Raw genomic sequence first — 26,962 nt, forward strand, 5'->3', positions numbered from 1 at the left:
GAATCCATGAGTTTGACTATTTACAAAATGATGTGTTTCAAGTCTACATTGATATGGATAGCTTAGATGGAAGTTGATAAGAGTCGCTTTCATGTTTGACATCCTAGGGACTTCTAGGTCAGACGAGCAATAAGGATGAATCAGTAATCTTGTACGAGTTTCAAAATAACTGATAAACATATAAAGCGTGCTAAGAAAACTGGGAGTGGGGAGGGAGCTGGTTTTGGGTATGTAGTAGTGCTGTGAGTCAACACCAGCTTTTCTCTGTATTGCCACAAACACATGAGTTGTAGGTGGGCATGATGGGACAAGCCTGAACTTGGGACTTAAATGGCTCATGGGGAACCTTCTGTTGAAAAAACATCAATAAAAAAGACCAAAGATACATTTTCACATTTGAGTTCATAAAGATGCTTGGTTGCACCCAAAGAAATTGAGAATTATTGTGGACAATCTGCCCACGGCAGAGGGATTGAAACTTGATGGTCTTTGAATTCTCTTCGACCCAGGCCATTCTATGATTCTATGATTCAGTTTCTTATTGCCTTGTGGACTCAGATCCAAGGGTCAGAGAAAAGAAGTCTGAGTCCGATGGAAGGCAGTTTAGTACCCCTCTGTTGTTAAAATCTGCAGCAGGTCTCACTTCTAGTCTTGTGAATTGTGCTTGCTAAATTCTTCTTGCTGAAGTGCTTATAGGCTTACCAATAGTTGGAGAGAACTCAAATTTGGTCAAAGTCAGTGTATATCCCCCTGACTGCTGATGCACTCTTCTGGGGAGATTGTGAGGACCCATTCCATGAGCTGTTCAGCCAAAGGAGCAGGGCAAATCCATCAAGTCATTCTTCAGCTCCTGCAGCATGCAGTTACTGCACAAAGACCCCTTATAACCAAACACAAAAAGTAAACAACGTTTTAATTAGAGCAGCTGACAGAATTGGAAAGCCCTTAAAGTTATGTTCCAGGAATTGTGCAGAACTGTGCAGAGAGAAAGGCTGTTTCTGGTGATAGGGAGATAGTGATCCCAGCGATTACAGTTCTGGAGCTGTATGATTGTTGGATCCTGTGAACGGCCAACGAGTCAAGTGTGGGGCATGGGGGGAGTGCACTTACTCAGTGCTCTTGTCCTGCTTATTCCACGCAGACTCTCTTTGAGCTCAGTGTTTCCAGTGGTATCTCAGGGAATGCCAAGCACTAACAAGAAACCACACTTTTATTTGTACTGTTAAACGTTTGCATCTTCAAGGACTTATAGGTGTGTCTGGTGCTCCAAATCCATCCTGTAATTTCAGATGTAATTTTGAGAAGCCAGAGACACACCCTGGTTTGCTCAGTGAAAAGGAGCCCTCTATGATCAGAGAGCTGCACACTAAGGATCCAGCAACCAGTGGCTGGGAGGTGAGTGCTGTGTTTAATCACCTGAGCAGGTTCTACAGGCTGCTATCCTCCTCTGCGGAGAGGAGCCCACCAACTTCAGGGCATTGATAGATTCTAGATTCACTAACTGAATTCTCTGCACTCTTGCTCAGGCTGAGCATACCCTCCAGTAGTTTCATGTGCTTTGGATCCAGTTTCAGATAGGCTTTGTGAAGGTTGTTGTATGTATGTATATTTACTTGCAAGGCAGTGATTTGAATGGGTGCCTTTTAACTTTCCTACCTGTTTGTTTCTTGCAACTAAGTATTATTTGTATTTGGTTTTCTCTTGGCTGAAATAAGGTGATTCCTTGTGGGCTCAGGCACTCTGAAGACCTCTGCAGAAATGCCAGCTTTGCTCCCACAGCTTGGCTTCCTCCTTGTGCTCAGTGAGTATTGCCGTGCGGGGATGGGTGTCCTGGAAGGATTTTTCTTAATGAACAGCTATGGTTGGGATAACCTTCAAGGAGAACTGTTCTGAAGTAGCACTGAAGGTCACTTTGGTGGTTGTTTCAAATCCTCAGCCTTTGGTTGCTTGTTTATTATTGAATCCTTGAGCTAATATATGTTAATATCTGTAACGAACAGAGTGGAAGAACAAAAGTGTATTAATTTAAAGCACTTATTTACAAACCAGCCTTATCTGGTTCTGATTGTATTCCCCTACTATTCCTCCTCCTGTTTTTTGGTGCTGAGGGAATCCAAAGCAGTCTTTGTTGCATTCCAAACGTGTCAGCACTTTATTCTCTCTTCTTTGTCAGATTTGGGATCACCTTTGTAATGAATGTCAGCAATGATAAAACATGAACTTGAAACATTACAGACAAGCTGATGAGATACAAGTTTGGGAGCAGCTACAGAAAGAGACTGTCATTGTCTCTGCAGTAGGTTTAGTTATCAGTGTTAAGGAAGGAAAACAAACAGATTGCTTTTAGTCCTTTATTTCTTTGATCACACAGTTGTTGCTGTTCAGAACTGACCAGTGTATTGTGGAAACTGATGGAAATATGATTTTCCAGTTTTATGTTGATATCCTGTACCAGGAGAGATGTTTGTCCAGCAGAAGTATAGGTTGCTTGGTAAAGTTAATGTCTCTTAATGCAATTGTGAGATGAGGCATTTATTATCATAGAACAAGGACTGTTGTGATAGTGAGTTGTGGGCCTCTCTGATCCTTCAGGAGAAGCTCATCTTCCTCCTCCTCCTTTTTCCACGTGAGTCTCTGAATGCTGCTCTTTCAGGTCAATAGGATTATTTCCATGCTTAAAGATAAACGTCTGTAAGGACTTCTTGAGACTATGGCCAAAGAACTTGGCTTTGTATTTCCAAGGTCCAAACCTGAGATGAGGAGGAAGTGATTATTATGGGTAGGAACAGTCTCAGCTTTGTCTACAATCAGGGAAGCATGGCCTCTGGCTCTTGACTCATGGTTGTGGTTCTGCTAACACTTTCAGGACTTTGTCTAAGAGTAAAGCTCCCGTGTGGTAGGGTTAGAGGAAAGCACTGTGTTTGGCCAGCTATGGGTATCGTTTCTTTGCCTGCTGGTTAGTGACAGTTCTCCATTAATTAAATGATTTAAAATGGTCTAGCAGCTAGTAATCCAATTAGCTGTTATACTAATTGGGGACTCCTTTCATCCATCCCTACAAGCTATATTACATGTGGACACACTGTGAGAGAAACACACTAATAGAACCAACTCTACCTCAACTATGCCTGTCAGCCTGCCAGCATCACCTCGGGTGCCTCAAATCACTGTCTTCCTCTCCCTGCCTCTCATTTCATGTAGCATTTGTTGCATTCACTCATTATGCCCTGTCACATGGGATTTCCCCATCTTCCTTCCCTTTTTGTGTGTGCGTGTTCTAGAGATGCTGAGCTTGGCAGGTTTCTAATTCTTTACAATAGTAATACCAGGGAGAGCTGAGTCTGTGTATGCTGTTTTGGTTTCCTAAGCTTGCGTTTCACCACGTTTCCAACTTCCTGGTATTGGCTGGAGAAATGCAAGTTGACATTAAGTATAGTGCAGAAGTTGAGAAACAAAGTGTAGAATGGTGGAGAACTTGCACAGACCTGCCAAGAGCCAGCAGTGTCAGACTGATGTCATTTAGTAAATCCCTGCCAAGCTCTCAGACAAGGCTGGAGTGGTGGCTGGCATGCAGTGGCATTGCCTGTATTGTGTGCAGCTCTGCAGCGTAGGATGGTTTTAATCCATTCAAGGATTTAGCAGGAGATGTGTGAAATACAACACACTCTTGGCTGCAATAGATGTTTCGATGTTGATAGTATAAGAAGCAGGCAGAAGCTGCAAAGCTGGAAGCATGGACATGTAAGCACAGTGGTCCAGGCCTCCTGGGCTGATCACTTAGCTTGCTGCTGTCATGGCACATGGGGGATATTGAACAAAGAAGTCCTGGAGAGAAGGAGCATTCCCTGGATGTTTTCTCCCCCTTTCCCTGCCTTTTCTTCTTTGGGAGGAAAAAGGCTCTCTGTAGATAAAGGAGTACCTCATGCCTGTCAGCTGTCACAAAGTCAGAGACAGAGCAAGGGGAGGGTCTGACAGTTGGTTCTGTGAAATGCTTGTCAAGAATGACTAACAGAATGATGTAGCAAGATGAGTGATATTCGGGATCTGGTAAGCCAGATGGGCGTTGTGGGAATGAACCTCTGTCCTGAGTTTGCTGCTAAGACCATATCGCATTGTCTTCCAGGTTGGCTGGGAGCTGATGCAGCTCCTGCTGGGACATACTTGGTAAGACAAACTCTGAGTTTGAAATACATCTTTGCTTGCAAAGTATGTCTGGGTCAGTGGTCGGTGTGACTCCTCCTGGCAGCAGTTCCACAAAGCAACATTGGTGTGCTGTGCAGCGAGGTGGGCTATCTGCCCATCCTGTTTCTCAGTGATGGGTGTAGTGGATGGGGTGCAGTAGGTGGCTTCTCCAGGTCTTTGCAGGGCTTCAGCCCTGGGTCAAGGTACTTAAGTGTTTTCAAGCCAGATTCAAGTATGAATTGGTTGTATCTCATGTGCTTCTCTGTATGAAATGATCACAAATAACATTGTGCTACCATAGTAACTGCAGAATGTGGTTCTCTCTTTTTTTCTCTTTCTTCATGCTCAGTGCTCCAGCCCTGCTTTCAATGGTGAGTTTTTTTGCCAGGTAATTTCCCTAAAATTCAAACGTGGTTCTGTATACATATTTCTGTCACTGTTCCTTTATATTTCTCTCTCTCTCTCTTTTGGGAAAACAGAAACTGCAGTGTGTGCTTCAGTGAGAAGGTATGTGAACCATCAGCAAATGATCTTGGTGACATTTCCCTTGGAAGTACTCCTGGTCTGTTGGGGATGTTGATTGGATGGCAGGCAGCCTCTGAAACCAGAGGTAGCATCTCTCTCCCCGCAGAGGTCCAGAGATGCCTGTGGGCAGGGAGGGCCCTGGTTTTGCTCCGCTGAATAGCAATGGGAAAATGAGACTGTGTGTCTGTGCAGGGCAAAGAAGGGCAGGGCAATTCCCTGGGGTGTCAGACAGCCTGTCACAGGCAGGATTTACTGCTCCAAGGATCCTGGCATCGGTGCTGAGCCTGGTTAAGATGGTGATGTGAGCCTAGGATGCAAATGGTGCTTCAAGCCTGGCATTCATTTGATTTCCACCTCAGAGTAAACCGTTTACAGGTACCTTCTTCCTGTGCCAGCAAATAATTCTCACCATCTGCATTGTTCCTTTGCTCTTCTGCATTTGTTATTTGGGCTGTTTTGGAAAAAAGAGGAAAGATCAGTATTGCTGCCTATCAGATTGTCAACCTCTCCTCCTGGTGTCCCACCTGCAGTCTCCCAGACAGATTTGTTTGCTACCTGAGCCCCTCTGCAGTGAGCAACCTGAGCAGAGATGATTCTTCGAGCGTGGCCCAGAGGATCAGTAAGAACTGTGCCTTGAACATGACACTCGGAAGAATAAATGGAAAAGGAGCTCCCTCCTCCCTGACAACAGCAGAACTGCAGGTAATCTGTCCTGCTCCCTGACTCAGTTCTTCATTCAACTAGACAATGTTTGTGATGACTGAGGGTTCAGCTCTCACTCTTCTTCCTGTGTGCTGTCTTAGAAGCCATCTTGCTATTTTTTTTTGTGTTGTCTGGCTCATGCTTTACGATAGGCAAAGTCTTGGTGGCAGAATGAGCTTAATTACACAATTTTGAGACAGAAAGTCTAGTCATTTAAGATACCCAAAGGTTGTAGAATCCAGTAGGCACGTATCATTACTCTTCTGACTTCCTCTTCTGAATGTGTGGGATCTTTACAGGTTGTATCTTCTTTGATGAGGAACTTTGAGCATTTCACTCCTGCAGTCCTGCAGGCGTTGGGCCAGCTTGCTGTCGGGCTGTCTGTATCTGACATCGAAAACAAAATCAGTGGGGAAGACCTTAAAGCATCTCTTCCTGCCCTGGGTAAAGTTCGTGGCTGGAATGCTGACCAGTCCAGTGCTATTATCAACAAACTGCTCAGCTCTGGCTATCAGGTATAAGAGATGAAATCTGCCTATGCACCTTAGACCTGGCATAGCTAATTGCAAATAAGTTCTGTTTGGCCTTTCACCTGCTCATGCTTGCATGTATTACTTTTCAGATTTCTTCTGGACAGAGCCTTGCAAAGCTAGGGAGCTTGGTGGCTGGTCTCAACAGCAGCACACTTCGAAGCCTGTCTCCAGAAGTGATCTTGGAAGCCATTAAGTTGCCTGAGTTTGTTCAGCAAATAGTGGCCCTGCCCTCTCCTCTGAAAAGAATACTTGTGGAAAAGGTGAAATTGTTTTTCTCTCTATGGATGACATAAATTAGCAAAGCTCCAGTGACTCACAACCAAGAACACTGGTTACCTGGGGCCAGGCACTGACACATACCTGCACACATGAACAAGATTCCCTCTGGGGTGTTTGTCATTGCTAACCGGAGCGTACAGCAGGACTGGCATCCCCAGTCTCCATCACCGTGCCACTGTAGATGTCCTTGGCTGCCAGCCAGTGTGCTCAGATGAGCATCTTAGGGCCTGGGGCAGAAGAGACAGTTTTCTGGGGGTTGCACATGGAAACTGCTCACCACTGATCTGATAAGAACCTGCCAAGAAAATGTTATTGCCATTGTTCGAAATAAGAATGTGTGAGAAGTGAAGGCCCATCTTATAAACAGTCCCTTTAAGAGCTGATCAATCCTCTAGCAATGCACTATGTCACTTCCCCCTTCATGACTCTAGAACTTGGTTATCTTTCCTCACTTTTCCTGGACGTGATTTTAACCTTCATGTTGTATGTGCAGCATTTGAGTTTGTTGTTATTCATACTACCTGCTGCAGAAAAACTCCTGATGTGTTTGGCACCAGTGGCACTGCATATAGCATATGTTGGGGCAACAGGATGGTCAGGGCTCTGGGTGATGCATGGAAATAACATGTTATGGGAAATAACATCTCCTTCACCACAGGATTGCTCTTCAGCATGGCTGTGAGAGCTGAGGTATTGCTTGTGTTGGAAGGAAGGAGTGTTCCTCCTTTCTGGCCTGTTAGAGACTTTTAGAGCATCAGGTCAGGAGCTGGGGAACTGATAGAAATAGAATTATTCCATTCCATCAGGGCCTCAGGTATTATTTCGTGCTAGTCTGAAGCTTATGCCAAATGGGAAATATTTTGTTACATTAGATTTTTTATAAATATATATTTAGTTTTGTTGTTGTTTTCAGATTTCCTCCAGTGTAGGCAACCCAGCTGACCTGGTTAAATTTACCCCCGGTGCTCTGACCAGTTACATTCCAAAATCGTTGCTTATTTTTGAGGATGAGAAGCTCAGTATTGAGGATCTCAACAGTAAAATATGGACCCAAGAACAGGTAATATTCTAGCAGCTTGCATGCTTTCACCCTTCAGTGTAACTCTTGGACACTTCAAAGCAACGAGTCCACTCTGAAAATCTACTAGAAAATAGAGGTGAGTGTTGTGGATGAGCATGGTAAACTACTGACAATCCGGCTTTGCTCCACAGGCTGCCATGTTTTTCAGAGATGTGATAAAGGCAGAGCCTGACTTCAACAGGTAGTGTTTTTCTACTCTCTTTCCATTTTCCACGTTTGCTTTGCTCGTGTTCTCCCTGTTTCTTTTGTCACATATGGCTGACCCATCTTTTTAAATCTATAACAAGAGATAGGAAAATACCACGCAGGCAACAAACATGTAGTGCCAAGGTCTGCCATGGTATCAGCTGCAAGACACTCCTGTGAGCTAGACTTGCTTTCTGAAACAATGCTGCTGGCTCAGACTGCAGTTGAGAACCTTGCTTGCTTTTCTCAACAGACAATGTGTCAGACTTCTGTAGTGCCATTCCAAGAATTAAATTTAGTGGGACTGACATGTCTTTTGTCAGCTTGTGTATCTGAGATGAAAAATGATGAAAGCCATGACGCATATCTGGAAGAACAATGGATCTGACATGTCATGCTGCTTTCACAATGTCAGTTTTTCCATATAGAAAGGTTTCTTTCTCTGAGCTCTCTCAGGTCATGATATATCTGCTGTGAGCAGGATCTGTATGACTGTTTCAGTTTTGACATGTGCCATATGCAGAAAACAGAGTGGAGGCTGATCTTGTGCTTCAGTACAGCACTGCTGCTCGGGGAGGAGAATTTGATTTGGGTGGATGAGGCTTTTAGAGCATTAAGCTTTGAGGTTTGGAGAGGTTTATACTTATACGCAGGGGTTTGTCACTGCTGAAATCCTTGCTGCTCTGATTTGCTTTTTGTAAACATTCAGGCTTTCCCCGTCAGTCCTTCAAGGCTTCACATGTGCAGTTGCCAGTGAAATGGAATCAGAAAGAGTTCAGGAGCTGGCCAAAGTCATGAAGAGGAAGAATGTCAAGCTAGGAGAAGACCAGGTTGGTTCCTGTATTCCAAAATGCTGTTTGGTATTGCAATGGAGATATTAATCAGGATTGTTTAGCAATATCAAAAGTCTTTATAGCTTCAGGGACTAGAACAAATGTGACTAGTCCTGGGTCTTAATTGGACAGTTTTGAATTTTTTCAAAGAGAGACAAAGTTAAAACCCAGTTGGCTAGGCTTCTCAGGTCTGATTTCTCTCTTTTTCCTTCTTTCTTTGGAGCAGAGTAAATGATTTTTTTTCCTTATATTTTTATACTCTTTTCTGCTATTAACTCTGGTGTACTTTCAGTTGAGTTGCTTAGTGAAGATGGTGACGCTGCGTGGGATTCCCAAGGACTTAGATAGCTATCCTAAAGACCTGTTGCTATTTTTACGGTAAATACACTCTCATGTTTGTGTTGTTGCTTTAGTCATGAATGAGAACAAGAAGTGTTACTTTATAATCCAGCTAGTAAGGACTAATTCATGGTTGATAAACGTTTCTGATTTGTTCATACTTCTTTACAGAGAAAAAATCAGGTTGCAGAAAGATTTTAATAGACTTTTGATACCTTTCAGATTTAACTATCCATTATTATTATTAATAATAAAACATTATGAAGCTCTTCTTAGATATTTCAGTCTTGATGTGAAACTGCTATGGGCTTTCAGTACTTTTTAGCCTTTTTCAGTGTGCTTTTCTCTTACAGCATCAGGGGAAACAGACAGTAGAATCAATTTCTTAGTTCTGGTAGCTATCCACTGTGTTTCTGTATCCAAATCCTGAATAATTTTAAGCTGAGTCTTACAACAGAGTCCTTAAAGTGTAACTGAGTTTTTGAAAAATGTGGACTGTGATCTTTAGGAGGAACAACTGCATAGAATTTAGACTGTGGGTATGGAAAACATTATATTAAATAAAGTATGTGTTAAATGGCCTTGAACCTGACCGACCGTTTGGGATTGTTCAGTGGAATTCATGGAGTATTTTTCTTTCTAGTCCTTCAGACTATGCAGCAACAGGAAGCTGTAAGCAGTACTTCACTAATGTTGGGAAAGCAAATCTTGATCTTCTGCAGAGAGAGTCGTCAGAGCGCAAGCAGCTGCTGCTGGAAGCTTTAGCGTGCTTGGTATGTGGTCAGAGGACAACACTGCTCAAGGCTGGGGAGAGTTTGGGGATGTCAGCTGTCAGAAGGAGTAAAAATGCTCTTGTACAGTGGTATCCAGTTCCATTTAATCTTTCTGTCTTGTATTACTTCAGAAAATTCCAGGCACACAAGTAAACAAGGAAAATGCAAAGATTCTGGGTCATCTGGTCTGTGACCTGGGGGAAGAATACATTAGAAGTTCTGCTGGGAATTTGCTGAAAGAATTAAGCCAGTGTGAATCTTTCCTGCCTGATCAAGGAGAGGCTGTTAGGAGAGTGATCAGCAGTGGTAACACTACATTTGGGTATGGATTTTTCTTCTGAGCATTGGCAAAACACCGTCCTGAAACAAAACCCTTGTCCTCTTCAGATCTAAGTGAACTGCAGCTGACCAACTTGATCATAAATTTGAATCATTCATTTCTTTTGAATTTCACATTGTTTTATTTGAGTGTCTTTCAGCTCATAAGTTTGGCTGCGATTCTACTGAAAAATACATAGTCATTTCTGTCTCACCTGCTGTAGTTACAGAAACTTTTTCTCTGGTCTATTTTTCACTATCCAGACTTCTCTGATATGGTCCTGATCAACACAAAAAGGTTCTAGATGTTCATCAGATTCTGGCTTGCAGAAAAATTCTGCTTCCACCTCTCAAACTGACAGATGCTTGATAAATCCCTGGCTATACCTAAGAGTCATTATCCAGAGAGGCAAAATATTTTTCCTTCCTATGATCGAACGCTCTAAGATCTTGACACTGAATCAACAATAGTGTGCATTGATTAAAAAAAAAAAGTGTTTGTTAAATGCCATTTTCCCACTCAGCTGCCTTAATTCATGTTATTAACAGTTGCTTCTGATCCACTGGAATAAAGATTTCTGTGACAGAAAGTGATTGAGGAGTTTTCCTCACTTAGTACGTTACAAGGGCACAGTGGACACAACGCTGTTATCTTTTATGTTGTTTTTCTTTCTTTCTTGAAAATTGATCCCTGTCAATTTCTCTATGCAGGCCTCCTCAAGTGTGGTCAGCTTCTACCTTGAATGAGCTCACTGGGTTGTTTCCTGTATTGGATCACAGCATCTGGCAGAAGATCCCCAAGGTGGGTTACTCGTAGGGGTGTGGGAAGTTTGGGGAACACTCCTAGGTTCTGCACTGTGGAAGAAATGTGATGGGGGGAATGATTAGTGGTGTGTCTTAATCTAAAAACTGGTATCCAAGGGTGGTCTATGAGAGGGGACTGATGGAGCCAGGTAGCCTGCATCTGGCAGCCTAGATTGCTGTCACCTTCCTGTAACTACCAGAATAAGATCAGAGGTGGAAAGCACTGGTATATATGCAATACTCTGTAAGGAGTTAAAACCATTGATGGGGCATGGAATAGGATAGAGTTTAGGCATTTAGAAATTTGCCTTTGGCTGACAAGGAGTCATCTCTAGGCTTATGGCAGAAGTCTTCTGCCCATAGTATTTCAGCAATGAAGTTTCTGTGTGAATAGTAACCTAGTATGCTGATGATGTGCCTAATGTTGCAGTATCTCGCTGCTTAATCTTTTTTTTTGCAGAGTGTTCTAAATCTTTGGCTGAAGGACTTTGCACGTGATTCACCTCTGTCGAGTTCACAGCTGGCCACCATTGTTGAAGAACTCTTTCCTTCTAGGCAGAAGCGTGATGTTGGTATGGGATCTCTCTCTGATCTATTGTGGCAACAGTCCTCTTGTATCAGGATTATCTTAGTGCTTGTGGGTCCCCTTGAATATGTCTAAGTTAAGCTGTGAAACACTTGGTGGTGGGTTGCCCAGGAGGAGGGTGGAACAATGCATACCTGTCTGTCTCCAGAGAGAGAGCACTCAAAGCCTGAAGGAAAAGGATTTAACGCTGGGCAGTAGTGTTACTATATTTAATACTTCCTTCAACAGGTTGCTCAGATAACCTGAAGATAACAGAGTCTGTTCTTAATAATGACCTGATGCCTATTTACTATTCACCTGAGGAGCTGCGTGCTTGCCTGAAGAACGTCTCTCTGAAGAATTACTTTGCTCAGATCCTGACCTACCCCTTCAGTAATGAGCAATTGGCTGTGCTGAAGGAAAAGCTGGATGAGGTGACGTCAGGTTGACGAGTGCCAAATTATCTACTGATGAGATTGCTCAGGGACTTGTTCAGTTGAGTTTCAGTGCCTCCAAGACCTGAGACTCCCCCACCTCTCTGTGTTCCTCTTCCAGTGTTTGACCACTTTTACTGTGAAAATATGTTTTTCTTAATACCTGAGCAGAATTTTCATTGCATCTTGGCCCTTACCCTCACTGTGCATGTCTGAGAAGAGTGCAGCTCCATTCTCCCTTTAGTCTCCCAGAAGGTAGTTAAAGACAGTAATAAAATCCTCTTCTAGCCTTCTCTTGTTCAGATTGAAAACCTCAATTTCCTCAGCCCCACTGCCCCACTTGGGTAAACTGCATGGTCTGCTGCTAGGCTTCCTAACTTGTGCTAGACTTTGACAAAGTTTTTTCTCAGGGAACCTAACACTGTAGTACCTAGATGAGGTCTCACAGGAGCCAAATGGAGGAAAGATCACTTGCCTTCACCCTCAGACTGATCTGCAGCTCAGGTAGCCCAGTGTTTGGTTAGCCTTCACCTCTGCAAGGCATTCTGCTGCTCCAGGTCCTTACTGAATCAGTTCACATTGCTGCAGGTTTTCTCTCCTCACTGGAGCCTGCTTCCCTCAGCTTTAATGCAGAAAAAAATGACAGATGCACTCATTTAATCTCACTGGCTTTTATTTTCATTCCTTGCAGAGACCTTTAAGGCTTTTCCACATTGATCTTGCAAAGAACACAGGCATGATAACAAGTGTTCATAGCAATACCAACTGTCTTTCCACAGACATATCCTGATGGATATCCTGACAGTCTGCTCCCCAGACTGGGTCGCCTTGCTTCTTTAATCACCATGGAGGATATTAGCAAATGGAAGATAACTTCAGCTGACATGCTGGCTGCCTTGCTAGAACTTGACCTCGAAAATGAACAGGTGGGGATTTGGCTTTGCTTTACTGCCCAAGTTTGCTTCCTGGTTTGGGAGCTGCTGGTTTAGGACCAGCTTAGTGACTTCTTAAGATAATTGGCCCATCCTTGAGGTCCAAACAAGTAGATTTAAAATGATTTGGTTTTATTTTTGTGATTAACACGTTTGTTTCCTTTAAAGATAAAATCATGGATGAAGTTAACTTTTGAAAGAATTGTTTTTTCTAGGCTGCTGCTGTGATCAGTAGATACGTTGCCTTGGGAAATCCCTTGAATGCCACTGCACTGAATGCAATTAATACAAAATACTTGTGTGTTCTGAATGCAACCTTGCTGAATATGATAGACCCCAACAGCCTGAAGTGAGTCAAATATTGCTATGCTCTTGTCTTCTTGTAGAAGCACATTCCCATCAGCAAGGGCAGTTTACTTTCTCTCCATGCAGTGAAAGGAAATCTAGGAAGCGACTTAGTGCATGTTCTCTGTCCAGGCTTAAAAGCCTGACGCTCTTTACTCGGCCAGGATGGGCTCAGATTTGCAGTCAAATTCTTTTTATTGCACCTCAGGTGACAACCAATGTGATCTGCATGCATGCTTCTATTTGGAGGCAAAACAGAGTTGAGTCTGAAAGACTGCTGAATAAAATTAATTACACAACTACATCTTTGCAAGCAGAAACTTAGCACTGTACCATCACAGCCATCATAACTTACAAAACATCATTTTGGGCAGGCAACCAAGTCACTACTTTCTTAGTTGAGCTTCTCTCCCGTGCCTCTTCTGTTTGCTGGGAAAAGCTTGGGATTTATTCAAGTTGAGAATAATAAAAACTTTTCCTTACATCATCATCTCCTTTTTCTTTCTTTTTTTTTTTCTTTACAGACTGGCATCCCTGAATCCTTCAGCCTGTCCACAGCTTACAAAAGACATCCTGTATGTTAAAGCAAAGCGTGCTTTCTCAGACCAGCACTACTTACGTTCTTACTATTCACTTATTGAGCCTTACCTAGGTATGTAAAATAACAGTATGGTACAGGGAAAGAGGCCTTTGGCAGAAGCTGAGAAGGTAACAAATACCATCTTAAGATCTGGGAATTTTCAAAGCTAAGCTGTTAAAAGTTCTGGAAGGTTTACATCTTCTTCCAACTTGTAGATGGCATAGCATATTCTTGAAATCGTCTGTACCTGACTTAAAACTTTCTCTTTTTGTTCACAGGAGGTGCTCCTGGTGAGGATCTCAAAGCTCTGAGCAAGGGCAATGTGAACATGAATGTTGACACGCTGGTGCATTTGAGAAGAGATGCTTTGATGGTTAGCTGAATGTTGATGTCCAGCTCGTTGTGTTTCTGTCGTACTAGGTGGTGGTTTCTGGTCATATTGTCCATTGTTGTAAATCAGGAGTTGTTCCATCAAATTCACAGTGATGGTTGACTAATGGAAAGTGGAAAACCAACCTGAAACTTCTCTAGAAATTTAGTTTGGAGTCATCCCTGGATGCTTACCAAGTCTTACTGGGGAATTTCTTTAGACTGAGCTCTCATAGTAGTAGGAGGAGGTTTCCACTAGGTTACAGTGCAAACCTTATCAATTTTGGAGGAAAGCCTTGTGACCTGAGCAGGAACTGGGGCTCCTACGTGGGTCAAGGAGATGTGTCAGGACAAGACAACAGAAATAGGGTTTGAGGAACCACTGTGTTTATTCCTCAAACCTAAGGTAAGATATGTCCCAACTGGAACTGCTCAGCACAAGTTTGTTGTTCTTAACACTTCTGCTAACAGAAACATCATCAGGTCTAGCTTGACTAAAGGTGGTTTTGTCATTCCTGCATTTACATCTGTAAGTCTTGTTTGATTTCTCCTAGAGCCTGACGCCTGCTGAGGTTAAGGGCTTGCTGGGGATAAATCTGCACGATCTGGCAAATTGGCAGAACAAATCTCCCATCCAGGAGTGGGCCCGAAGTCAGAAGCAAAAAGAACTGGATAAACTAGACGTTGGGCTCACTGGGGGAACACAAGAAGGCTATATGAATATCGTCACGCCGAAGTTTCAGCGTATGTAGTGTGTTAGGGCTTCTGATTGTTGTGCTTTATGAGTTTATTTTTGGGTTACAGTAAGGAGAATAATTCCCCTGTGGAACTGACGTGCATTTGGTTGCCTCATAAAACCATAACAAAGAGAACGGAGCACACGAAGCTGTCAGCCATGCTTGTGCTGAGGCCTTAAAAGTTCTGCTACCTGCTCATGTGTCTGAGAGAGGAGAGATTGTTGGTCTGGGCTATTGCAGACACCTTTCACTGGCATTTGCAGCTGCCCATCCACCCAGCCCCCCTAAAATGCATTGGGTAGTGCTCACCTGTGCCCTTCACCTCCCAACATGGAGAGGCACCAAATTCAGTTCTGCAGGGGAACCATAAACCTTGCAGCATTTTCTGGGTCTAAGATGAGGAACAATCCTGCAGTCTCACTGAAAGCATCCATGTTAGCTGAGCATCTCTGCTGAATGAGCACTATCACAGCACCCTGCTCTTCTGTGTGTTGGGTCTGAGCTTTGACTTGATGATTTGATTAGGGATGGCTGGGTACTGGTTAGAGAGCCCTAGTCAGGAAGCCAAAGATCTTCCCTGGATGTGGCAGAATTGGATCTTCTCCCCGTAGAGGAATGGTTCAATTGTTGATTTCTTTGCACTGATGCCCTCTTTTTCCTCCAGCACCATCCTCAGCCCCTCTGGGTACCATGGCCACGATGCTCCACCTCCTGCCTGCTCTGCTTCTCAGTTTCCTGATGATGTCGGTCTTGTCTTGAAAATCTTCCCTTGTATACAGCACAATGAGGTGGACCAGCGTGCAACCTGCTCAGAGCCTGCTGAGGACAGCAGGGCCAGGGGGTGATGGGTGCTCAGTGCAAGCAGGCAGCTGCTGTGTGGCTCTGTGCTCATTGCAAGGTACTTTTCTCTTTCAAATCAATAAAAAAATATTAGTCTTCAATTGGCACTGAAGCTTTCAGACAGTTCGGAGCAGGATCTCTTTTTGCCTCTTGTACAAACCAAGCCAAGGTAATACGCATCCCTTTTGCTGCCACACAACCACTATCAATATTTTACTCTGCAGCCATGGTGGGTTTAGGGGTGGGCAAGTCAGCTGTTCTGCATGTTAACGATTGCACTTCTCAGAACCTGTTCTCTCGGGCCCAACAGGCCCTCAGAGTGGGAGCAAAGCTTTCCAGCTGGTTGTAAAGGAATTATGGAACTAAGTAAAAATGCCAGAAGCAAAGTGGGAATTGCTGTTGTCTTCTCTTCCTTCACACTGCCTGCACTGCAGTCTGTGGGTACTAGGTCAAGTGAAATGGCCAGGAAGCTCTTTGGTGTTGACTGCTCCAATCTGAGGGCTAAGGCTGTTCTCAGCTTCCTCATGGGAATGGTATAAGAGCTTTGTACAGGACTTTCAACATATAATTTTTTTACTTCTTGGGGATTTCTGTCCAAAAAAAGCCTCAGTGTGAGGAGAAGATAGAAGGAAGTCAGGGCGAAGGAAGTGAAATCTATCAAGATTTGCTAGTCAGAAAAATTCCAAAGCACTAAATGCATCCAAGAACACACTTGATTAGAAAAAATAGTTGATTGTTTTATTATATATAATTGCAACAGTAATCAAGACAAACTACATTCAATTAGTCGTCCTAACTAGGCTTAGAGTAGTTTAAAAAAACAACGACAATTCTCTTAAGTTCATGATGCAAATTAAATGCAATTTAGTGGATTTCTGGCTGAGTTTTCAGGCTGCGTTTCTGGGCCATGTTCCACCTCTCTTGCAGTGGCCAGCAGTCTGAGTCCCTGAGTCTTCCCACTGTTTTAACAGTGGGAATGCTTAGAAGTCAAATAGCACCCAGTGTGAATAAAGCTGGCAGAACTGTGCCCACTGTCAGCTGATAGATCGACCAATATTGACTGATACTTGTGTAGAGCAGCTAGCTAGTTAAGTACCTGTTGGGCTGCTAGGGGATGGAAAATCATCCGTCCTCATTTCACTTTCCAGATTCAAAACTAAATGAACATGCCTTGCTGGAATCAAAAGGACAAACTCTTCTCCTTCCCTGGATTTCTACTTATCAGACAGAAATTTGCCAGCATTGTTTTGTGGGATGGTGAAAGTGGGAGGAGGGATTCAGGGAGCGTGGTGATGGAGGTGTGGTGTCAGAGAAGCCTTTGCAGCAGTGATATTGCCATGGCTGTTGTCAGTATGTGGAGTAAGCATGATGACACCCTGGATCCTGATCCTGGATGGAGAACAGAGATGAGAGAGGACTGGGTTATCCATACAAACAGCATGTGTGTAGTTGTGGCAGGAGAGTTGCTTTGGAGTTTGGGTACCCCGGGGTCCTTTGCGTGTGACATTAACCAGACCCTACACACCTTCAGGCACTTTTCTGCACCCCAGTTACAAAAATCACCTTGCCACCAACAGTCAGGAGAGCAGGAGTATACCTGAGTCAGTAAAGCTCTGGGAGTATCTGGGATACAGGACTTCAGATTTTAGGGCTTTCACAGCAATGCTTATTCAGAACAAGTGTATGCAGCCAAAATATGGAACTCTGAAGCCCTTGCTTTGTGAAAACCAGTGCAGTGCACTGGCATTGCTGGGCTTATTCCAGCTTTTTTGCAGAGTGCCTGAGGGATGCTGTGCACTCAGAGTGTGATGAGGCACCTTAAGCTATACCTTGCCAGACTTGCAGGATCTGAAGGCAGCACGCTGCAGACCAGGTGCTGTCAGGCCCTGTACAGATACACTGCTACCTGACACACCATAATTGTTTGGGGATTCTTGTGGACAGCAGCATGCCAGAATTGAATCTGGACAGGAAGAAGGTGGATCAGCTGCTGGTTGTTGGTGGAGACTTCTGCCCCTGTGTTGGCTCCTAAGCCTTTCCCAGTTCCTGACACACAAGCCTTACCAGATTCAGGTCGCAGATTGATGTATCCAGCAGGTGGGGGTCTCGGTGTCTCTGGTACATTTACTGGTGTTTTCTTGGTGGGGGTGGTGTCTTCTCTGCTGGGGGTGGTGGAAGAGTGGCCAAGAGGTGCCAGAGTGACAGCAGTCTTGCAATTAATTGCTGTAGTCTTGTTCGTTGAGGAGCTGATACTTTGGGTGGAGACAGTGATGTTGGGAACAGGGGTGGTGGGCTTGTGGGAAAGGGGGTTCACTTCTGTGGCTGTGGTGGCAGCAGGCACAGAGGTGGGCTTTGGGACAAGGGCACAGGGGGAGGTTGAGGTGGTGGTGTTACAGGGGGCAGGAGCTGGGCTGGTGGTACCCCCTGGTGCTGGGGGGACCAATGTGGTGCCTGTGCTGGGGGTGGTGCCTGTGGGATTGGGGACATCAGTGCTGGTGGTGGCACTGTGTGTGACAGCTGGGGGTGGGATGGAGCTGGGAGAGGGGACCTTGGTGCTGACAGCAGCGAGGATGGTGGTGAGGAAGGTGGCAGCAGGGGACTTGGAGGTGGTGGGCTGTTGGATGGAGCATGGGGTGATGGAGCTAGGGGCTGGGGTGGAGGTGACGGTGGTGACAGCAGTGCTGGGCTGGGCGGTGTGAGGGAAGGTCGAGCTTACAGCCTTTGGGGTGGGGGCCTTGGAGCTGGTATTTGGATTAGTGGGGTGGCTGCTGGTGGCTGTAGGGGTGAGGACAGCAGTGAGGGGGGGGAGAGGGGTGGTGGGGATTGTAGTGGAAGGTTTCTCCACCCCCCCTTGCAGGCCAATTCCCAGGATTTGGTCCAGTTCCTGCTGGGGCTGTTTCTTGACCCAGCACATTACAGCAGTCTGATTCTCGGCTCCCTTCAGTTGCTGGATGTTTGCCCCCAGCAGATTTTTGACATCCAGAACACTAAGTTTCTGCAATACATGTACAAAAGCTTTGGTCAGGCACATAGCTGCCACTGCCTGAAAATGCTTTTCTAGAGGAAACACAGAGCCAGTAATAACATACAGAAGAAAAATTTTAAAGGTTAGAAGTAGAGATTTGTTGATCTGGTGAGTCTGAAGCCTTGAACCACAGCTCAGCTGTCAACAGATGGATGGGGTTGCAAGGGACCTCAAAGATCATCTAGTTCCATCCCCCCTGCCATGAGAATAACAGCAGCATGCAGCACAGCAGGAACGTACCTGCAGTTCATTGGGATTTAGGGCAAGAAAGGTGTCGATGTCCATGTTGATGCCAATCTCAGCCAAGTCCTTCAGGTCCTCTGCTGGAGCTCCACCTTGAAGAAAGCACCCAGGGCACCTGAACTCGTGCAAACACTTACAGCTCTGAGAGAGAGGCTTTGGTGACTGTGAGATCTTCTTGCCCATGCCCAGCCTTCCAGACAAGGAAGATGCCTCTACAGAAAATGAAGGCTGAAGCACCTACCCAGGTAAGGACGCATCTGGAGGTAATAAACCCTGGTGCCAGACTGGCTGGCAAAGGCCTGCTGGGCTTTGCTGTAGAATTGGTCCTTTTTGCTTTGAGAACAGGTGGAAATGTCCAATTCTCCAGCGCTCCTGAGGGAAGGGAGGTTCAGAGGTCAGAGCATGGGGTGCCACCCAAAGTCCTTCCAATGGCTGGGGGAAGAGCAGTTTGTCTCCCACCCGTGTCACTGGTGACTCGGAGCAGGACATGGCCATTGCAGAGCCACGTGCACCTGCCATGTCCTGCTCTCTTCCCATGACACCAGACATCCTGCAGGATGCACGAGCATCCCTATAGAGTGTTTTACCCAATTGCTTCTGGAGGTATTTTCTCAATCTGCTCCTCGTTCAGGTCACACAGGAAAATTCCACCAATTTGCTGAAGCAAGGGCCCTGTTAGGTTGCCCCCTAGGTCCAGGAACCTTGTGATAAGCTGCTGCTTCTGGAAAACATGATTCATGCATTGTGTGATTAGAGAGGGGGAAAATATATTTGGCACATGCACTGTAAAACCCCTGTGCCTTAGGCTCCAGGGGATGGGTGGGTGAGCTCCCAGAGAAGTTGGGTGTGGACATAGGCATGGATGTAGGCACGTACAAGGACACAGGCATGGAGCAGCCCCAGCTTGGGCTCTCCAGCATCTGTCCCGGTGCCCCTTGGGTACCTGGGCACTGCTCCATTTGCCATCTGAAGGGTTGAGCAGGGCACAGAGTGTGTCTGCCGAGGTCACCTGCCACTGGCTGAGCTCCTGCACCGTGTAGAAGCGGGACAGCAGCCCCAGCTGCCGGAGCTGGGCATCTGGCATCCCCGTGGGGTACACCTGCACTCAGCAAAGAGAGGTGGGGAAGGGAGGTATGCTCGTGGTATCTACATTAAATTAAGAGGTGGCTTCCATATCCCAAGCAGTTGCACTGCTGCTCATGCCCTGGTTCACCCCTTACCTCCTGCAGCCTTTTTTTCAGCACCACGAGATACTCATGGGTGAGTGGCTGCTCCAGCAAATGCTCCAGGTCTGTTTGCAGAACGCTGTTGCTCAGGCAGAGGTAGAACTGCTCTGGGCTGTCATAGTCGAAGAGCAGGATGCCCTCAGAGAGCACACGGGCGGTGATGGGCTCCTGCATGCAGCCTGCAGGTGGGGAGGGTGAGTGTGGGGCTGGCGTCTCATGTTCTGCACTCCGCTTTGGCCGGGGATGCAATGCTGCTGCCATGGCTCTCAGCAGGGTCAGGGACTGCTCCCGCTGCATCCATCCCTGGGTGCTGTAGGTGGCTGCGATGCTCCTGGCGAATGCCTCCCGTGCTGCCTGTGAGGGAGGGCAGAGCATGCTGGGCTCCCCGGGGTGCTGGGGTCCATGTCTGTGGGCTGGCCTGATGCATGGGCTGTTTAGTGTTGGCTCACCTTGTCCACCAAACTCAGCGTGGTCTGGTTCAAAGCAAATGCAAGTGGCCCCAAACGTTGGAGGGTCTTCAAATCCCAGCTTGAAGGATGGCTGCACGAAGCACAGTTCAGCATCCTCGCAGGAACACCACCCCTCCTGCCCAGCACTGTGCTCCTTACCCGTATGCCATACTGCCCCCTAGGAGCACAGCATTGACAGCATCCTGCTGGGCACCCGTCAGTGCAGGGCAGAGCTTCAGGTGCTCCAGGATGCCGGGGTGCAAAGCAGTGATGGTGTCTGGCTCCATGGTGCACACCAGCACCCCAAGGCTGCGAAAAAGACATGGGTGACAAAGGAAGTGTGGCAGAGTGGTGGCAGGAGCATGCCCTAGGGCAGTGGCAATGTTCTGGCTGCAGTGATGATGCCCTGGGCTTTGATTAAGACAGAAGCCAGTAGAGCCCAGATTTTGGCTCAGGGGAATCTCCCACTGTATCTGTGCCAGCCCCATAAAAAGAGAATTTTTGTTTTGTTTATGCTACAACAAAAGAGGATGTGGCTGAAACCCAATCTGGCACCAGAACTGGCTGCACCAGGCTCTAAATCTTCCCCAGCCCAGTTCCAGTCACAGAGATCATGATGCACATGGGAAGAAACACAACGCCCAAAGTAAATACCAACTCTGCACTCTGTGCTGGGGTCGACACTCACTCTGCATACGGCTCCGTGGCAGCGAGGATGGCACCAAGGAGGAGAGCAGCCTGGAATTATGGAATCACCAATGAGGTTAGAAAAGACCTCTCAGATCCCAACCCCAACCCACCCCACCTTGCCCACCAGCCCACATCCCTCAGTGCCACATCTCCATGGTTCTTGAGCACCTCCAGGGACGGTGACCCCACCACCTCCATGGGCAGCAGTGCCAGTGCCTGAGTGCTCTTTTTTCACCTCTCTTAAAGCCCCATCGGTTTGGAGCCATTGATCTATGCACAGTGACTCACCGATGCTGCCTGTATGAGAGCAACAGGAAATCCTGCAACGAAATGAGATGGTGTTGTGAAAAGGTCAGCAGTGTGCCTACAGGGGCTGTGCTGGAGCAGAACCAGCTTTAAGCCTGGGGAAGTTTTCTTTGTCACTTGAACAATGTTTGGTAAATGCTGGTGAATGCTGTGTGAAGAGAGCAGAGCCCTTAAACCACCCTGAAGCCCAACCTGGACACCACGGGGATGAGCTTAGAGGGGTAGCAGTGATGTCCCTGAGCTGGGAGAAGTGTGTGTGCCCATTCCCAGTGTGGTGCTGGCTGTGGGCTGGGAACAGGTCCAGGGGCAGAGAGACTCACGGAAAGTGGGGGCTGCCCACACCATGCTGCCTGTGCTGGAGGTCCTGGTGCTGGGTGCCTCTGTGCGCTGCTGGGAAGCTGGAGCTGAGCCGGGTGCTGCCCACACAGGGAGCTGAGTCCTGCAGAGCAGAGGACAGGCTTCACTCCATGCCCGTTGATAATGTGAGCTCTGTGACGAGTTCTTCTCTCAGCACTGGGACCCCTCAGTGGCACACCAATAGGATGGTGAGCAGTCCCACCGGGGGTGCAACCCCTGCACCCCAACCCCTCTGCTAGAACCCTCCCTAGAAAATAAATCCCTGCTCCAGAAACCAGGTTGGCACCATGCAGAACTATTTGGGGTCATTGCCAATCATTTTCCCACTAAGTCCCATCATGTTCCACCATCCCACCCGGCCCTGGACACCCCCTGCCCGGGGCTTTGGCACCCACCTCCACCTGCAGCCGCTCTCAGCCAGGGATGAGCAGAGGGAGCGGAGCGTCGCAGCCCTTATCTGTGTGGGGTGGGGATGGGGCTGCAGGACGGGCTGTGACGGAAGCAGTTTCTCAACTCTGTTTTGTAAAGTTTCTCTCTCTCTCTCTCTTTTTTTTTTAATGTAAAGGGTCACTTTGAACTTGGAGGCCAGCGAACAACAGCCACTGCTTCTGCAGCTCCTGTGCTCCTCGTGGAGATAAAGTGCTCCCCAGTCAGTGAGAGACCTTTGGGGCACCTGGGAGTGCAGCTCATGGGCCATTTGTTTCCTTCCTTACAGTTTTCTGAGCACCCGTTGTGATGCCATCCAACACGTACTGGGAGAAAAAGGCTTTAGAAATAAGGAAGTGAGGCCATGGGGTTGCAGTGCAAACCCAGAGGGTGATGATGATGCTGGGAACCCCATGCGTGCTATGAGCCCTGGCAGAGCTGGGGGGCAACAAGGTGGGAGCTCAGCCAGCCCTTTGTGTTCATTTTGGGGTGCCACCATGGGGTGGGAGTGAGGGCACGCAGGCACCACAGGTACCCGACCCACAGCTCACACCTGGCCCCTAAACTGCCTCAGAGCCCACCACAGGAGGTGGTCCCTGCTGTTTTCTGGGGGTCCTTTGCATGTTGGTGGGCAGTGGGATGGGGACACTGCATGCCACCCGGCTACAGGGATGCTCCTGGCCAGCTGCTGTGTAACCTTAAAACCTCACAGCCCAAAGGACACACACAAACCCTTTGTTCTTGTTTTTTCCAGCCATGCCAATGTCAGCAATGGTGTCAGAGAGAGATTAAGAAAGGGTGCTTGTCCCTACAGCCCCAGTGCAGGGCTGCACTGCTCCAACCCGCTTTGTCAGAGAGCTCTGAACTCTGCAGGAATTTGGAGGAACTTTCCCTCCACCTCTGCTGCTTTGTTTTGGAACAGTCCCAGCCGCTGGCAATGTCACTGCCCTCTGGCTGACATCGAGGTATGGCTTTGGCACAGTGCTGTCAGTGGAGGAGATGGGATGGCTGCAGAAGAGGGATTGAGCCCCCCAAGGGGTGCACACAGAGGGGACGGAGTGTTGGGTGACACTTGAAGGCCCAACCTTTCCCCCACCCCATGGCCTCAGGTACTTAGCGGCTCAATGTCAAGGGCTCAAAGCCAATGTCAAGGGAAGTATGAATGGGGTGGAATTGGGGTAATGAGGATGGAAAAGGTCCCCAGGGAAGAATTGAGCAAGAGGGGACCATGAACCCTATAGGGACACAGCATGTGGCAGGTGAGGGGTGACTGAGGTTTGGGGAAGGGCTGGGCTGTGGCATCTGCCTCAACTGCCCCACAAACCCTCACTTGCAAGCACAGGGTCACCGAGCGGGACAGCTGTGGGGCGGATGACCCCCACTGGTTTCTGTTGTGAGGTTTCAGTGGGGTAAGGATGAGAGTGAGACGATGACACAACAGGTTGGGTTGGCTGAGTTGGAGTGTGGGCCGTCCTGCTGGGCCGGTCCGGGCTCATTCCTACCAGCCCCAGTATGTGGCACCTCAATGGCCCCACAGTGGCTGGGAATGGGTCCGGTGCAGCGCTGTGTGAAGGAAGAACCACAGGGGAAGAGCATCAGGAGGAGATGTTTTACTACAGCAACGCCCACAAACACACAATAAATAAGAGTTGTCACCAGGGGTACAGAAGACCACGAAACACCTCGCCCCCCCCCCCCCAAACATGACCTCCTCCCCCCAAGCTTCACGTGCACGAAGTGGATCTACACACAATGCAGCGAACGCCGTGTGGAGGTGATGTGAGCAATAATAGCTTTAGGGCTGGCTCAAAGTGCAACACAGTGCGGGACTGCGGGGTGCGGAGCTCCGGCGGTGACTGTCCCCGTGGCACAGTGTCCCCATCACAGCCACCACTGGCACAGGGACGTTCCTGCAGGGATGGGGACATCCCAGCTCTGATGCAGCAAATGTCACCCGTAACCTTTCGGCCCTCCCGGGCATGTCCCTGACATCTAATTCTTTGGCAAACACTCAGTGTTGTTAATTTACAGCTTTGGGAGTGCCTGCGGCTGCCTGCCCTCCCCGGGCACACCTGGAGATGGGGATAGGCCCTGGTGGGGAGGAACCAGCCCTGCTGATCTGCAGAGCCCCCGCCACCCCCCGGCTGTCCTCTGATCCATCTCAGCAAGAGCTGCCTCCACACCCAGGAAAAAAGGGAATGCTATTAGAAAGAATAGGAAGATCTATTAGAAAAAGCGTGGGGATGCTGGCTGCTTTCATACAAGGTAAGTACTAAAAATACATGCATCTCTGGGACCATCAGAACCGCTAAAAGATGTGATTCTTTCCATAGAAATCTGAAAAAAAAAAGCTTTAAAATCTCTCCATATCAACTTGCTCATCTTCAACGAACCTTTAAAAACACGTGGGTGGGCAGTGGGGCCGTGCGGATGTCCCAGCTCATGGCAATAAGCAAGGAGGGGACATCCCACTCCTGCACTGGGGACTACAGTGGGATGGAGCAGGGGGCTCAGAGCCCACGGAGGGCACAGTGAGCACCTGAGTGCCGTGGGCGCATCCAGCACGCTCATGGCACAGCCACGCTGCCCCGGGGCAGGGATGCAAAGCTCCAGGGTCACTCGAAGCTGGTGCGTGGCACACTGACTGCTGCTGTGGCACACAATTAGGAAAGGGGCGTCCGGCGGCCAGATGGGTGATGGGTACGGTTAAAAAAAGAAACCGATCCTAATTGCTGCTAAAATCTGCCTAATTCCAGACCCAGAGGTGAGGAAAAAACCACAACCTATGGAAAGTGAGGATGTGGAGTTGGTGCTGGGCTCTGGGGGTAGGCTGCCAGAACCCATCGGGACGACAATGGAGCAAAGGGCTGGGAACACGTGGACACGGCTCACTCCAGAGCCCACTCAGCCAACCACTGCTCGCACTGCACACGCTGCTCCTCCAGCTCCGGGCTCTCGGTTTTGCTCAGCACTTCCTCTCCTTTGTCCCCAGGCACGGCTTGCTGGCTCTGCCCCACATCCCCCTGCTGCACTGCCTTGTCCTTCAGCTCCTGGATGGTCTCGTCCAGGCGGTGTGCGACGCGCTGTGGCACCCAGTTGCCATCCATGGCTGTGACGAAGGGGTCGGGCGCGCAGACCTCGATGAGCTCCTTCCCGGTGGGGATGCGCAGGTAGTAGGCGTGCAGCATCATCCGGTACGGACTGCTGTCCTTCTTGTGGCTGTAGGTGAAGTCCCCCACGATGGGATGGCCGATGGCACTGCAGTGAACCCGGAGCTGATGGGTGCGCCCTGGGAGGAGAGCAGGAACAGGGCTACAGGGTGTCACCGAACCCCTCCCTTGGCATCCCCATAGCGGTGCACCAAAGGGTGTCTGAGTCCCTCCAGTTGGAGAACTCCATGAGTTCAGCTTCAGGGCTGCTTTGTACCACCAATACCCAGGGCTGCAAGCACGGATCCCACCCTGTGCTACAGACACATGCACTGTGTGAGCCCCCACAGAGCCCCACCTGTCAGTGGCTGCAGCAGTACTTTGGTCACAGGATCTCCGCTGTAGGACCCGTGCTCGAGCACGATCAGCTCTGACTGGCATGGCTTGGGGTTTTCACAGCCTGCAACGAGATCTGGGGGTCAGCCCTGCCTGGCTCGCTGGGTACAGACAGGGTGTGGGTGCTGCTCACCCTCTGTCCCCTCGATGCACATCATGTGGGTCATGCCCTCCACTGTGTTCTTCCCGATGGCGTAGCGGATCGTCATACGGCTCTGGTCAACATGGCCCCTCACCTACAGGGACAGGGGACAAAACTGAATTATGGGGCAAGCCTGGGCCCAGTGCCTGCTGCTCAGTGCAGGGATGAGAAAGCAGAGGTTGAGCTGTAGTTTAGCAAAGCGAGATACCCAGAAGCAGGAGCTGCGGGGATTGTAGAACCATGCAATGGTCTGAGTTGGAAAGGACCTCTAAAGACCATCTGGTCCCACTCCCTGCACTGAGCAGGGAAACCCACAGCTCCACCAGTGCTCAGAGTCCTGTCCAGCCTGACCGTGGGTGTCTGCAGGGGCACCCTGCTAAGGGCCTCACTGCAAAACCAGCTTATAGGTGAGGTGTTTCATCTGTGGGACCATTTTTGTAGCCCTGCTCTGGATGAGCTCCAACAGGTCCATGTCTCTCCCGTATGGAAGGCTCCACATCCGGACACAGGTCTCACAGCACAGAGCAAAGGGGCAGGATCACTGCCTCGCTCTGCTGGCCACGCTGCTTTGGGAGCAGCCCACGATACGGTTTCTGGGCTGAGAGTGCTCATCGCTGGCTCATGGCCAGCTGCCCCAAATCAGTGCTCCCTAAAACTGCCCAATCCCTTCACCCCTCGGCTTGTAGCAGAGCTCACCAGGGCCAGGTAGGCTTTGGTCACCAGGCGGTCCTTGAAGCACTTGTAGGCGCTTCCTGCCGCCGCTTTGTTGAGCGCAACGCAGAGGGCCCCGCTGGTGGAGAAGTCGAGTTGGTGGCAGAACCTGGGGCAGAGGGACGTGCGGGAGCACCGCGGCCGCTCGGCCGCCGACGCACAGCCCCGCGCGCGGCTGGGGGCTCACCTGAAGCCGTAGTAGGTGTCGGGGTCGGCCAGCTCGGGGAAGCGGTGCTTCAGCTGGCTCTGCAGGGTCAGCGTCTCGTACCACATCTTGCTGTCGATGCGGATGTCCCAGTGCTTGTTGACCACGATGAAGTCGGAGCTCTGGTACAGGATGCAGAGGTTGTCGATGGTGCCCGGCTCCATGGCGAGCGCCCTGCGGGGACAGCGGCGGGGCTGGGGCCGGGCGGGCCGCGGCTGGCCGCGCATCGCAGCCCGGCATCGCTCGCTCTCGCTGCCCCGCAGCACACCTCCCGGACCCC

At 48.5% G+C, this 26,962-nt stretch overlaps 3 protein-coding genes across 4 annotated transcripts; 1 reads left to right on the top strand and 2 right to left on the bottom strand.

Annotated features, from left to right (window-relative positions):
- Window positions 1-1,375: 1,375 nt before the first annotated feature.
- MSLN (mesothelin) lies at window positions 1,376-15,750 on the top strand. The gene is made up of 22 exons (XM_065732725.1): window positions 1,376-1,395; window positions 1,716-1,801; window positions 4,124-4,164; window positions 4,532-4,689; window positions 5,238-5,409; window positions 5,709-5,924; window positions 6,032-6,202; window positions 7,135-7,281; window positions 7,434-7,483; window positions 8,198-8,318; window positions 8,614-8,699; window positions 9,304-9,433; window positions 9,565-9,755; window positions 10,463-10,553; window positions 11,016-11,127; window positions 11,370-11,554; window positions 12,334-12,480; window positions 12,702-12,835; window positions 13,356-13,483; window positions 13,690-13,784; window positions 14,335-14,524; window positions 15,182-15,750. The coding sequence occupies exons 2-22, from the start codon at window positions 1,759-1,761 to the stop codon at window positions 15,274-15,276; spliced, it is 2,703 nt and encodes a 900-aa protein (XP_065588797.1). The 5' UTR covers window positions 1,376-1,395; window positions 1,716-1,758; the 3' UTR covers window positions 15,277-15,750.
- Window positions 15,751-15,988: 238 nt separating this feature from the next.
- On the bottom strand, window positions 15,989-22,064 carry LOC136046248 (mesothelin-like protein). The gene is made up of 14 exons (XM_065732733.1): window positions 22,049-22,064; window positions 21,617-21,735; window positions 21,279-21,310; window positions 20,989-21,038; window positions 20,460-20,609; window positions 20,301-20,391; window positions 19,846-20,205; window positions 19,569-19,724; window positions 19,213-19,346; window positions 18,867-18,997; window positions 18,623-18,717; window positions 17,422-18,352; window positions 16,454-16,746; window positions 15,989-16,316 (listed from the first exon to the last, which is right to left on the bottom strand). Exons 2-13 carry the CDS (start codon window positions 21,639-21,641, stop codon window positions 16,664-16,666), a joined length of 2,238 nt encoding a protein of 745 aa, XP_065588805.1. The 5' UTR covers window positions 21,642-21,735; window positions 22,049-22,064; the 3' UTR covers window positions 15,989-16,316; window positions 16,454-16,663.
- A 1,693-nt stretch (window positions 22,065-23,757) lies between these two features.
- Window positions 23,758-26,955, bottom strand: RPUSD1 (RNA pseudouridine synthase domain containing 1). Of its 2 annotated transcripts, XM_065732768.1 has the most exons (6): window positions 26,665-26,955; window positions 26,463-26,586; window positions 25,758-25,860; window positions 25,587-25,688; window positions 25,217-25,368; window positions 23,758-24,416 (listed from the first exon to the last, which is right to left on the bottom strand). In XM_065732768.1, the coding sequence occupies exons 1-6, from the start codon at window positions 26,907-26,909 to the stop codon at window positions 24,336-24,338; spliced, it is 807 nt and encodes a 268-aa protein (XP_065588840.1). In that variant the 5' UTR covers window positions 26,910-26,955; the 3' UTR covers window positions 23,758-24,335. The 2 variants fall into 2 exon arrangements, with proteins under 2 accessions (XP_065588840.1, XP_065588839.1); XM_065732767.1 differs by having other exon boundaries at window positions 24,331-25,368.
- Between the last annotated feature and the right edge of the window lie 7 nt (window positions 26,956-26,962).

The sequence above is a fragment of the Cyrtonyx montezumae genome, unplaced genomic scaffold (genome assembly GCF_038088225.1).
Source record: "Cyrtonyx montezumae isolate F1298 unplaced genomic scaffold, pur_monq_1.0 scaffold_16, whole genome shotgun sequence".
NCBI classification, from domain to species: Eukaryota; Metazoa; Chordata; class Aves; order Galliformes; family Odontophoridae; genus Cyrtonyx; species Cyrtonyx montezumae.

Excerpts from the sequence above, each read along its gene's own strand:
- MSLN (XM_065732725.1), top strand. The coding sequence starts at position 1,759 with ATGCCAGCTTTGCTCCCACAGCTTGGCTTCCTCCTTGTGCTCA. Across the intron at positions 8,319-8,613 it reads TCAAGCTAGGAGAAGACCAG|TTGAGTTGCTTAGTGAAGAT; the intron begins GTTGGTTCCTGT and ends GTGTACTTTCAG. Across the intron at positions 10,554-11,015 it reads TCTGGCAGAAGATCCCCAAG|AGTGTTCTAAATCTTTGGCT; the intron begins GTGGGTTACTCG and ends TTTTTTTTGCAG.
- LOC136046248 (XM_065732733.1), bottom strand. The coding sequence starts at position 21,641 with ATGGTGTGGGCAGCCCCCACTTTCC. Across the intron at positions 19,725-19,845 it reads TGAAAAAAAGGCTGCAGGAG|GTGTACCCCACGGGGATGCC; the intron begins GTAAGGGGTGAA and ends TGCTGAGTGCAG. Across the intron at positions 16,747-17,421 it reads CAATCTGCGACCTGAATCTG|GATCAGGATCCAGGGTGTCA; the intron begins GTAAGGCTTGTG and ends TTCTCCATCCAG.
- RPUSD1 (XM_065732767.1), bottom strand. The coding sequence starts at position 26,909 with ATGCGCGGCCAGCCGCGGCCCGCCCGGCCCCAGCCCCGCCGCTGTCCC. Across the intron at positions 25,861-26,462 it reads CCAAAGCCTACCTGGCCCTG|GTGAGGGGCCATGTTGACCA; the intron begins GTGAGCTCTGCT and ends CTGTCCCTGTAG. Across the intron at positions 25,689-25,757 it reads GTGCATCGAGGGGACAGAGG|GCTGTGAAAACCCCAAGCCA; the intron begins GTGAGCAGCACC and ends ATCTCGTTGCAG.